We start from the raw sequence: 11413 nt of genomic DNA on the forward strand, positions 1-11413 counted from the left end.
TTCCCTCTTTTGTTTGCCTTTAACGCATAGTGTAAGGAGTCATCCCTTGATTCTGAGACAGAAGTTTAAAATATTGCTACCTTGTTCTCTTCACACTTAACTTCAGAGATGCTCCACTACTGTCAGGCCTTTGGGTAAAGAAGACAATCAAACTTGCGGTTGCTGTTCTCTCTCCTCCCCGAAACTGGGGTCTTCGTGTTGCTAATAACATATAAAGGACTTCCCCTATGAATAAAGTCTGAGAAGGTAAAAGTGTAAAAGGCAACAAGGCCACGCTCATGATAATGATAGGAAGAAAGAATAAGGAAGGTGTGGTTTTGTTTCAGGGCTTGGCGCATCTTCATGCTCACCATGTCATCCATCGAGATATTAAAGGACAGAATGTTCTTCTCACAGAAAATGCAGAAGTAAAACTGGGTAAGTTTCCTTAAATGTGCGCTAGAAACCTGTTTGTAAAAATTTAAGATTTCCATCTTGTCTCGGAAAGAACCTTCAGTAACCTAAGAGCAACAAATATGTCAAGTAGCGTTAATGTTTGTGTTTGTAAGGTGTCTTTCATGTAGAAAAAGCTGAAAATGTGACATGTTCTGCAAGGATGTCACTCGCAGCCTGTGGGCAATACAGCTACTTCTGGGCAGTCAAACACAGAACCTGTCTAGTAAGTCACAGCACCGTCAGGCCTTCACAGCAGATCCTGGCATGCAAAGACTTCCAAAATAAAAAAGTTGGGGGAATAAATTATGCTAATCCATTTCTCTAAGGGAAGTGATTAGAGATTTTCATAAATCCGACAATAGGTGAAGTTACTCGTGTGTAAAGGCTACCACTGAAGAGTAGCTCTTAACAGTCATCTCTCAAAAATGTCGGAGAGTTGTTTACTTATTTCCTTTTCTAGCCGTGACACGTCAGCGTTGACAACTTCTGACTTCCTAAGACTACACTCAAGTACATATCTCTCTTGGGGAGGGGATCTCTTTCATGTTTTGGGAAAACATCACAGAGAACGCATGGCAGCGATTTAAAGGAGCAGTCTCAAAGAGAGCGCTTCTCTTATTTGGGGTGATCTTTACGCTCCCTTTCTCTTTAATTGAAAGAATTCACTGTAGGTTTGGAGAACAAAAATAATAATCATGGCCTGTGGATGTGGGTAGGATGTTTGGCTGGAGCAAGTAAAAATAAGTACTTTAAATCTCATTATGGTTTAACATTATGGTGAAATCCTGGCTTCACTGAAGTCAAAGGGAGTTTTGCTGTTATATTAAATGAAGGCAGGATTTTGCTTCTAGTGTCTAAAAGATATGTACTAGTTTTCAATTTTTCCCTCTTAAAACTGGCAAGATGGGGGGTTTGTGTGTGTTTACAGTCTTGTATAGTTACTAAGTCCCACCATTCTTCACATGGTTGACAAGAAAGTTAAACCTTTCTGACTCTGGGTAAACATGAAACACATTTACCAACTACAACAACAACAACAAGTTGTTTCCAGAGAGATTTAGCTCGTGTGTCTTAAAGACACCCAAGAGGTCCTCAGTCCAGTTCCATTCCACTTCAGTGTAAGTGTGCACACTTCCCATCAGAAGCACAGAGCGCATGATGATCCCAAAGGTTAGGTCCAACTTATTGTTGGAGAAGGTTTGCTAAACAGGCACATTAAATTATAGTAGTACAAATGATTGTGGTTTGCAATGAGGTAACGCAAGTGAGAAAATGTGCTCTTTGATGGTAACCATAGGGCTGTCTCCTTTCAGTCCTTTCTTTTCCCTGTTATTTTGTCTTCTCTGTGAATAGCACTCGTGTGCTATGCCCAGTGGATCCAATTAGTGTATCTTAGCGGTTTGTTCAAAGAAAAATACAATCACATAATTATTGGTTGTATGGGCCCTTCTTCAGATCCGAACAGAACCATTTTGCTATACAATCCTGATGAAAGTAACACCCTTTTCAGCACAAAGAGCGCCACACGATTCTCTCATTATTATGAGTCTAAGATCAGAATAAACTAGTATACTCTCTAGCTTGTTCTAAGATAGTGTATGAATGTAGGGAAGGAGTTATTCCAAACACCTCAAAATGAAGTAATATGGTAGTTCTTTCCAGCTTTCACAAATGGCCGTATTAGACACATCCAAATTTGCCTGGTCCGTAAATAGTATTTTTCCTCTCAGATACTAGTTAAAGGTCTCAAGTCCTACTCAATGTAGCGTTTAGATTAAGCACAAATTATTCTGTAGTGTCTTCCTAGAGCAATTCCTGTCTGCTGTAACCTGCCTGGCAGATTTAGCATGCTGTTTATTTGATCCTTCTGTCAAAAAGAAAAAAAAAAAAAGGCAGTTAAATTTCAACTATTGGACAAGATGTACTGGAGGAACTCAGATTTGATATGCGTTGTAGCCCAAAGGTTTGGTGTTCTAAACGGTATGAAAGTAACCAAGCAAACACTCTGCCAAGTGGATACAACTCTTTATTAATTTCTTTACCTCTGCTTGGCTTTTCAGTGGACTTTGGCGTAAGTGCTCAACTGGATAGGACTATTGGGAGAAGAAACACATTTATTGGCACACCGTATTGGATGGCGCCTGAGGTCATTGCTTGCGAGGAGAACCCAGACTCTACATATGATTACAGAGTAAGTGTTACAACTCTGCGTAAGGTAGCAAAACGTGCAGGTTATTGCTGAAATCCTGCTCAAGTACTGCATTTGTAAAGTTCAAACTTGCCTCCTTTTAAACCGCAATAATATTATAACCGCACAAATAGAAGTGTTTGTAATATGTGGGTGGTGGCTCTTTTTAAGAGTGGAGTTTCATTATGAATATTTTTTTGTGAATTGTTAATACATGAAATACACTTTCATGAACTTCTGTGCAAAAAAAAAAAAACTGATATACGGAGGTTGGCAGGTCAGGATAGAAAAGAAAGGAAGAGATAAATTTGGAATGCTTGAAGTAGTGTAATACTAATATGACAAGTTACTGCTCTCCTCTGTGATAGAGCTGCTTTACTCTGTACTCAGCTGCGAATCCTGAGTTAATTGGCAGTAATTAGTATCACTTCACTCATTTATGAGCATGTGACTGCAAGAGGTTTCCTATCCCAGAACGAGTTCTGGTCATTTGCAGGGTGGCTGAGGTGAGAAGGCACAGAATTTCTTGTATTTCAGTTTGTGCCCATTGCCTCTTGTCCTGTCACTGGGCACCACTGAGAAGTCTGGCTTGGTCTTCTTCACTCCCCGCCCATCAGGAATTTGTATGCGTGTATGAGATCCCCCTGAGCCTTCCCTTCTCCAGGCTGAACAGTTCCATCTCTCTCAGCCCAGAGCCTCCCAGCTCCAATCCCTTAAACATCTTTGTGCCCTTACTGCACCCACTCCAATATGTCCGTGACTTCTTGTACTGGGGAGCCCAAGGACAGCTATCGAGCACTTTTTCTGGTTCTCCTCCTAATTCTTATAATGTGCTGATGCTGTTCCAAAGAGTCTTAAAAAGCTTTTTCTTCGTCCTCTGGCCTGTTTCCAGCAGTGTTGTCATTTGTCTGTCTACACTTATCGTGCAGGATGTTTTCCAGGGATGGCTTTCTGAGCAGCCATCCTCTGAGTGACCCTCCGGTCACTCTCTTGGTTCAAGTCCTCTCTTGGTTGCCACTTTGCATCTCTCATTCTAATTGTGACTTCAGAAATATTTGTTGGAAGAACCTGTTATTGCTTCAATTTTCTAGTGATACAGAGGCTGTGATTCTCCCTTGTTGAGACCTTCTGTGCTGCACTGGCAGAGTGAGGTCACGTTGTGTGAGTGGCAGTCATGACCAAAGAATGTTCTTGGATTTTATTTTATTTTTCATACCATGTAAATCTTCTACTGAAACCTCAAGAAATTAATCTCTTGTCTTCATTCTCTGTCCCCAGTCAATTTCCTTTTCAGAATATGTACTTTTCAGAAGATACAAGCATTAGGAACGTGCACCCCTAATTCTTGAGGTTCCTTTGCCTTCAGTTCATCTGTGTGCATTTATGTCTGCTTCCGAATAGGTTCTGCAGATCGTAATTTAAAACTGATCAGCGGAGGGTTTTGGAAGCACTTATGCAGACAGTGCTATGACTCAGAAGGTGGCATGGGGCCGGTCTTTTCTACAGAGATTTATAGCTGATACGATGAGCAAAGTAGCAGGAAGCCACTCTAATTTCTTGCTGTTCCAGCTCTGATTAAAAAAAAAAAAAAAAGAAAAAGTTTATAACAAATGAGTAAAAATATATACGCATAAATACATATATACACACACGGACCTTTACAAACACTGCTGTCATCCTCCCTTTCACCTGTCTGCCTCTCGTGCTTTGAAACTCCAAACCAAAATTCTTTGTAGCCCGGTTGTTTCTCCCATTGTCCCCAAACCTGTGGTACTACCCCTAGAAGACTTGTCTAGTTTTCAGTCATTTACTTAATAACACGTCTGGATCGTGAATCTATTAAATTCCCACCAGTTTTGTTGTCAAATCCCTCCACAAACGATGATGCGAACTGTTTTTCAGCTTGCGTAAAGCAGTTCAGAGCAGCTGGACTGAGAAGGCTCTGTTGATAAAGTCAAATTTAGTTAGAGCACCAGGCTGGGCATGAGCTGCTGTTCATGTAATGGCATATTGCTTCTAATCATTGAAGGTTTGTCTTCTCTTGCTCCCTTTTTAAAAGATAGTTTTAGAGAAGCCCTGCATGTTGGTTTGGCCACGTGCCTCTCATTTGGCTACATTTAGACACAAAAAATAGTAAAATAATGCACATGATTAATCAAGTGGAAACCTGTGAAGTTTTTACAGTCACTGGTAGTGTTTCAGGTTTACCTTCCATGATCAAAACCTGGCCTTTAGCATCCAGATAAGCCGATAAAGGAAACTCCGCTCTAAGTTAACTGAGCTGAGCTGAACATATACTGCGGCATAAATCCGACTGCATGATGTGCTCTCCTTTCATGTGCCCAAAAACTTGTGACTGGAGACTTTGTAGACAGAAGAAGTCAGACCCCAAGGCCTGACCATACTTTCTGTTCCATCAGTGTAGAAACTCAGCAATGACTGCTCTGAAATAAGCATTAAGACCAAGAATTTTTTTGGCCAGGAGAGGGGCGTGAGGCACTGCTGTGTCTCACTGCCTCATGAAACAGTTTAAAAGATTTAAGACATATATTTAAACAGTGCCTGCTGTATTCTGGCTCTTGTTTTTTGAATGCAGAAGGTCTGCATTTTGGGGCTGGCTGCTTAAATGATGAGTCAGCTGTTCAGAGTTGCATGGGAAATGGGAAGCTTCTGGCTATTAGCACATTTCCTAAAAGCTCAGTAGGGAATGGGAGGGAGCAGAATGTATGTCACTCCAACTAAAATGATCCGATCCAGGATAAATCTAGGGAAACTGTAAAAACAAAAAAACCCAAAACCAAAAACGCAAAAGAAAACAGAACAAAAAAAAGCTTGAATGCTGCAAGTTGCAATGTGCAATGTTTCTTTTCCTGCAGAGTGACCTATGGTCTCTGGGAATCACTGCTATTGAAATGGCCGAAGGAGCGCCTCGTAAGTGATTTGGTATAAAGGTGGGGGTGTCTATGCTTTGTGAACATGTTCTGTGTTAAAATGACTCATGCTTGGCTAATGCACAGATGTACTAAATTCTGGTTCTGGTTAAAAATAATCTATGACTTTTTCTCATTTGGGCTCTTTTGTTTTCCTCTTCCTTTTAGACCCTTTAAGTCTATATTTTGATTCCTTGCCTTCATTTCCTAGGGAAACAAAAATTTTTTTCTTAGAGCTCTTGTTAGCATCACTTTGATCACTGCCTGCGGGTACAGCTAAGCAGAAGGGATTGACATGTTAGCAGAAAAAATTGACAAGAGCGGCTTTGGGTTTAGGTCACTGAAAAAAAATATGGCAGTGGGAGAAGCTAGGCCTAAAGGTTATATTTTTACTCTGGGACTGACTTGATTCTCACAGGTTTTGGGATGAATACTGTATTTGCTCACGCAATGGCTTCGGTCCATGACCACATTCTCAACCTGACAGCAGATTGCCATAGTTTTACGGCCTGCCCTCGCCTGCCAGCTGTCCCCCTCGCTCTTCTGGTTAGCCTCTCGCAGCCGTTGGGCAGAGATCGGTGGCTGCAGCAAAGTGCATGCAAAGACCTTGGGCATTTTTGTTTCTGCAGAGGACTGGCTGCTTTGCCCCAGCACCTGCAAAGCAGATGTGGTGTGATGAGGTATCCGGTCACTGCTGAGAGCACAGGAGATGAAATAAATTATACTCTGGCCTGAGCTTGAGAGCGCGTAGGCTGTATTTTTAAAAAACACACTTGGCTCTTCTCCCGTCAGACTTGGTTTTTAGCAGCGCTCAGGAGCCAGCTGGACTTCAGGAGCACTTCTAGACACTGTGCTTCAGTCTAGCTGAAGCTTAGTCCTGAGACACGAGTCTGTGGGGAGGTTTTTGTGGTGGTCAAAGGTTTTCTTCAAGAGAGACTTTGTAGCTTTGCATGCTCATTCCTCATGCCACTTGTATTTGATGTTTTCACTAGTTTTGGCAGGGAAATGCTATGGATTGTATTCTGTTGCATTGTGTTTTGTTTACTGTAGTACAACAGTGTCTGGGACCCATAGCTAGAAACCAGACTTCTTCTGCCCCCCATCCCCACGGTATCACATGCTATTGAAAATACAAAGGAAAAACTCAAAAACAGAACCCAGATATGAGAAATGACGGCAGGTGGATGCAGGCAGAGAAATTAATAGAAGGCAGCGAAGGCTTTACCAGACCACCGTCTTCTCACTTTTACTAGTTCTGTAATGCTGTAAGTCCATTCCTGTTATGAGAATCACTGCTGAACACCTGTATATCATAAGAAATCAGCCTCCATATCGTTCCTATCAGTTGTCATTCAGTAGCTCTGATTTTTGAAAGAAGACCTCTGACCCTTGATATTTCTCTGTGACAGATAGAGCACACTCATAATTCCATACAAAATGCCTGGGATGGATGAGATGTGATGGTATTTACTTTTCTGCAGAGCTTTTTGTAGCTTCAGCTTTCCACAACAGTAACACTAAAAAGAAATACATTGGGCTGGAGAGAAACCGGCGTCTGAATGCATGAGTAGAATCTATTGCAGATTGTCTAATAACGGTGCTCACACTCCCGAAACACAGACTAGATGAAATGTGTGCTTAGTCATTACGCTCTGTGCCAGTGACGCAGTCTATGAGCTCTCCGCTTCGCATCAGGTTTTCTTCATCCTGCATTTTCTCTTATGCCATGAACGAGGTAGCTAAGAGTTCGGTTAAAATTTAGCTTATCATTTATCTGAACCAAAAGCCAGGCGTAATAAACTAGATAAGTATTTCAATCCCAACTTTAACTTCTATTCATGCGAAAATGCCCTTTGGTGTATTAGAAAGGTGAGCTATTTTATGTCCTTCTGAAGCCATATATATAAAAAATATGAAGAAAGTTGTACTTGTTCCTACCATGCAGCCTCTCTTCCAAATCTCTTTTAACTGGCAACAACAGCATATTGTCATGAAAGATCTCTGTGTAGTCAGAGACTTTATTTCTTGGCTGTAGTGTGAATTTTGTTGACTAACAGTGCGGTTCTGCGGCGGATGCTGTGCTGTTGGAAGTGGGAGTGTTTGTGGAGGACTGCTTCTCTCTGTTGGGAGAACCAGGCTCCTGTCCCGGCTGGGTCAGTGTGGTCAGGCTGTGGGAGGGACACAGGTGGGGGACATGCACCCTTCAATAGCTTGTGGTTTCCTTTGCAGCCCTGTGTGACATGCACCCCATGAGAGCGCTCTTCCTCATCCCACGGAACCCGCCCCCAAAGTTGAAATCCAGAAAATGGTAAAGAGATGTGTAAAAACTGTATTTTTGCTGCATTGGGCTTAGGAGGATTTTGAGCTCTCTTGTCCAGAGACAACGATCTTATTAAATCCTACAGTGACCTATGAGGTCTTTCCTAGGCTGTTTCTAGTGCTGGGTTAAGCCACAGGTGCAGATGTAGTTTACCTTTGGGAAGCAACATCTTTCTTTTGAACTCTGCCTAAACTGCGGCAGTCATTGCAGTTGCTGAAGTTTGGCATGGGTGGCTGAAATTGCAGTACAGGCAAACTTAGATGGGCTGCTTGGCGTCAGTGCTTTGTCAGAAGACTGCATGGACATTGTGGGGCTAATGGCAGTCACTGTGGCCTACAGAGAATTAGTTTGTCTTTTGAATGAAGTGTATAGAGAAAATCTTCACCATATCGAAAGGATAAGGGCATTTTTGAAAGAGTTGCGTTGGCCAGATGGTGGTTTTGTTGATCTGGATGTAAATTCAGGGTAAGTCCACTGAGAGGGCGGTCGAGGTGGAGCTCCCCATCATTCACCCTCAGCGCTGTGCTGCTCTCAGGAGGCACACCGGTGGCAAAACTCAAATTGTCTCACGCAGTTCCAGTGCAAAAGGAAACCTTGCAAAGTTAGTGCTTTCCATCACTCAAGGGTAGTGCTTGGCGCACAAGTTGAAAAGGATTAATGTTTTCTTCCACTTTTATATCTTTTTCAGGTCAAAGAAATTCCTAAACTTTGTTGAAAGCTGCCTGGTAAAAAATTACTTGCATCGTCCGTCGACTGAAACCTTGCTTAAGCATTCTTTCATCCGAGACATGCAGAATGAACGGCAAGTGCGCATCATGCTGAAAGACCACCTGGACAGGACCAGGAAGAAAAAAGGAGAAAAGGGTACCGTGGCAAAACCAAACTAAAAGTCACTGCAGAGAGTAGGTCCTCTTCCAATTTTGGCAGCAGACTACAAGGCAGATGCAACTGAAATACTAGAACCAGGAAAACTGTGAGAAAGGTTGTCTTTGGTAGCGGTGAGGCCATTTTGAAGATCTCTCTGCCAAAGCCCAGGTCCTTAATGGTGTTTAAGTGCTAAAGTCTTTGGAGCCTGACTGACCCTGATTCACTGAGAGCAACCCTAATGCTAACGTGGGCAAGGAGTCCAAGTAAAGTCTAGGTCCACACTTTATTGAGTATCTAAGTAGTACTCAATGAGCATTTCCCAGTCTCTTAGTTCATCTGTCTGTCCCTGATCCATTTAATTTACCTGTTGCATCTCCATATAATTTCAGCTTGTGAGTTCTTTGGGGGCAGAAGTGCTCTTTAAGTGTTTTGCAGTGGAGTGCACAAAAGAGACCTCGAGAAGGCCTCCAAGCTCCAGCAAAACACAAATGGGTATAATGAATCATCTACTTCACAGGGTGGCTGAAGAAAAAGAGAGAATCTGAGTTTGTTCCAAATGCTAGCCTTACTCTTCAGAGCAAAACCTGGAAGAAGCAGTGCTGGAGCGGGGATGATACTTGTGTAAATGCCAGTGCTCAGCAGACTAAGGGCTGTGCAAAGTGGAGAGAGAGCTGTAGCCTATTGACCACCGATTTTCCCTGCCCTCTCTCCCCTCTTCCTCTTCTGTATGTTTTGTACTGGCAGGGGCACTGTGAAGATCAGTGACTATGAGGGCAAACTCGGAAAGCACTATGCAGTTGGAAAGTGACTTATAAACTCCAAGTCCTGATTTGACAACAGGAATATTTGTGCCTAAAATGAAATTGCTGTTGCAATGTAGATTTACTGACTCCAATAGTAGTTGCAAATTCTGCCACCTCTTTCAGCTATGAATCTCAAAGCACATTCAAATGGAGAGATAGCAAGTCAGAGTTTCTCACAAATGCCTTTTGGGGGGGAGGGAAATACAATGATAACAATCACTTCTTGATAGATAGTTATGTTTTGAAGCACTGAATAATAGCACTGAAAAGTGCTACTTTTAATCAAAGCTGCCCTGAAAGGGAGAACAGTGTGAAACTGCCAGACTATACACTTCAAAATAGTGACTTCAAAAACAAATTAAGTCCCACTTTAGCATGCCATATAGCCAGCAATGCAGAATAGGACCAGTTTGAAATTATCCCTTAAAAGCTGCCTTCATGTTAGTCTTGAAGAGAACTTTACAAGTGTGGGTCAGCTTCTTCTGAATCGCTGTGCTGAAACTAGCATTAATTTATTATCCCTGTTTCTTTTTTTAATTATTCACTTTGATACAAAAGGAAACCTGGATTTACTGAAGGCCTCAGCTTAGCCATACAACAGCTATACAACAGCAGAGAAGGGCGCTACAAATCTTTTATGTCCTATCTAAATTTCTTTCTGAAGAACCCCTCTGCTGGTGTTGTTATGGGGATTGGATTTCTCTGTGGGTTTAGCCTAATTTATTTCAGATTATGGAAATAGGTTAGTTTTGCAAAACCAGTACAGTCAGTCAAGGGAAAAGGTGGGAGTGTGTAAAGGGGCTGCCCTGAAACATTATCTGATCTAGATTTTGAATTATGTATGTGGCTATCTTGCCTCCCCTCAGCCTCCCAGTGCAACCTGTGGCTTTTAAATTCCGGCTGAGCTACATGTAGTTCAGGTTGAGTGCTCAGAAACAAAGTTCAAGATCCTATCTTAAATAACAGCATCCTCCACTGGGGTTTGTTTATTGTTCTCTTTTTTAGAAGAAACAGACTATGATTACAGTGGAAGTGAGGAGGAAGATGATGAGCTGAATGAAGATGAAGGCGAACCAAGGTTAATTTTATTACTGGAATAGAAAATTTGACGGCCCAAGGGCTTATTGAAGACAGCCCTCCTCAGCCAGAATGGCTTTCTTAACTTGCTCTGAATCCCTTATCTCCTGTATCCCTTCTGGTAGCTTTAACTGTTTTGTAGCCGTCAAATATAACTGCTGAGTATAAGATGTCTGTAATAAGCTGCTTCTTAGTTCCCCTGCAATAGGGAGGAAACTCTCCAATGAAGGACCCGATAATCAGCTTCAGGCTGTTTTGTAGCACAGTAAGTGCGGATGCGTAGTCAACATCCTCGAGATTTATTGGAATATCTTAATTTGCTAACACAGGACAACAAGCACTTCCCAATGCACCTTGTATTCTCTCTTTAATGTTATGTTTAGTCATGTAGAAACCTCCCCTTTGTTTCAGCTCCATAGTTAATCTTCCGGGGGAGTCAACTCTCCGCCGTGAATTTCTGAGGCTGCAGCAGGAGAACAAAAACCGTTCTGACCCTCATCGCCAGCAGCAGCAGCTGAAGGACCAGGAGAAATACAAGAAGCAGCTGCTGACAGAGCGGCAGAAACGGATCGAGCAGCAGAAAGAGCAGAGGAGGAGGCTGGAGGATGTAGGGACTGGCTTGTATTATTGTTCCATGTCTCATCACAATTAAAAAATGTGCCTGTAGAGAGTAGGCTTTGAAAGGCAAGAAGGCTGTGTTAAATTGTCAGCACAACCTGGACTGTAGTCTTTAGCCTTGGGAGAACTGTGTCGCTTTTGAACACAATGATTTTAAAGGAGCTCTGTCCTTTTC

At 42.3% G+C, this 11413-nt stretch overlaps 1 protein-coding gene across 1 annotated transcript in view; it reads left to right on the top strand.

The window, feature by feature from the left end:
* NRK (Nik related kinase) overlaps positions 1 to 11413 on the top strand; it is a 104107-nt gene that overhangs the window by 42910 nt on the left and 49784 nt on the right. The window contains exons 6-12 of the mRNA XM_009331347.1: positions 327 to 417; positions 2496 to 2626; positions 5500 to 5554; positions 7783 to 7861; positions 8562 to 8737; positions 10549 to 10621; positions 11032 to 11227. Coding sequence (XP_009329622.1) covers positions 327 to 417; positions 2496 to 2626; positions 5500 to 5554; positions 7783 to 7861; positions 8562 to 8737; positions 10549 to 10621; positions 11032 to 11227 — 801 coding nt within the window. The remainder of the gene's footprint in view (positions 1 to 326; positions 418 to 2495; positions 2627 to 5499; positions 5555 to 7782; positions 7862 to 8561; positions 8738 to 10548; positions 10622 to 11031; positions 11228 to 11413) is intronic.

Source organism: Pygoscelis adeliae, unplaced genomic scaffold, assembly GCF_000699105.1.
Source record: "Pygoscelis adeliae isolate BGI_AS28 unplaced genomic scaffold, ASM69910v1 Scaffold100, whole genome shotgun sequence".
NCBI classification, from domain to species: domain Eukaryota; kingdom Metazoa; phylum Chordata; class Aves; order Sphenisciformes; family Spheniscidae; genus Pygoscelis; species Pygoscelis adeliae.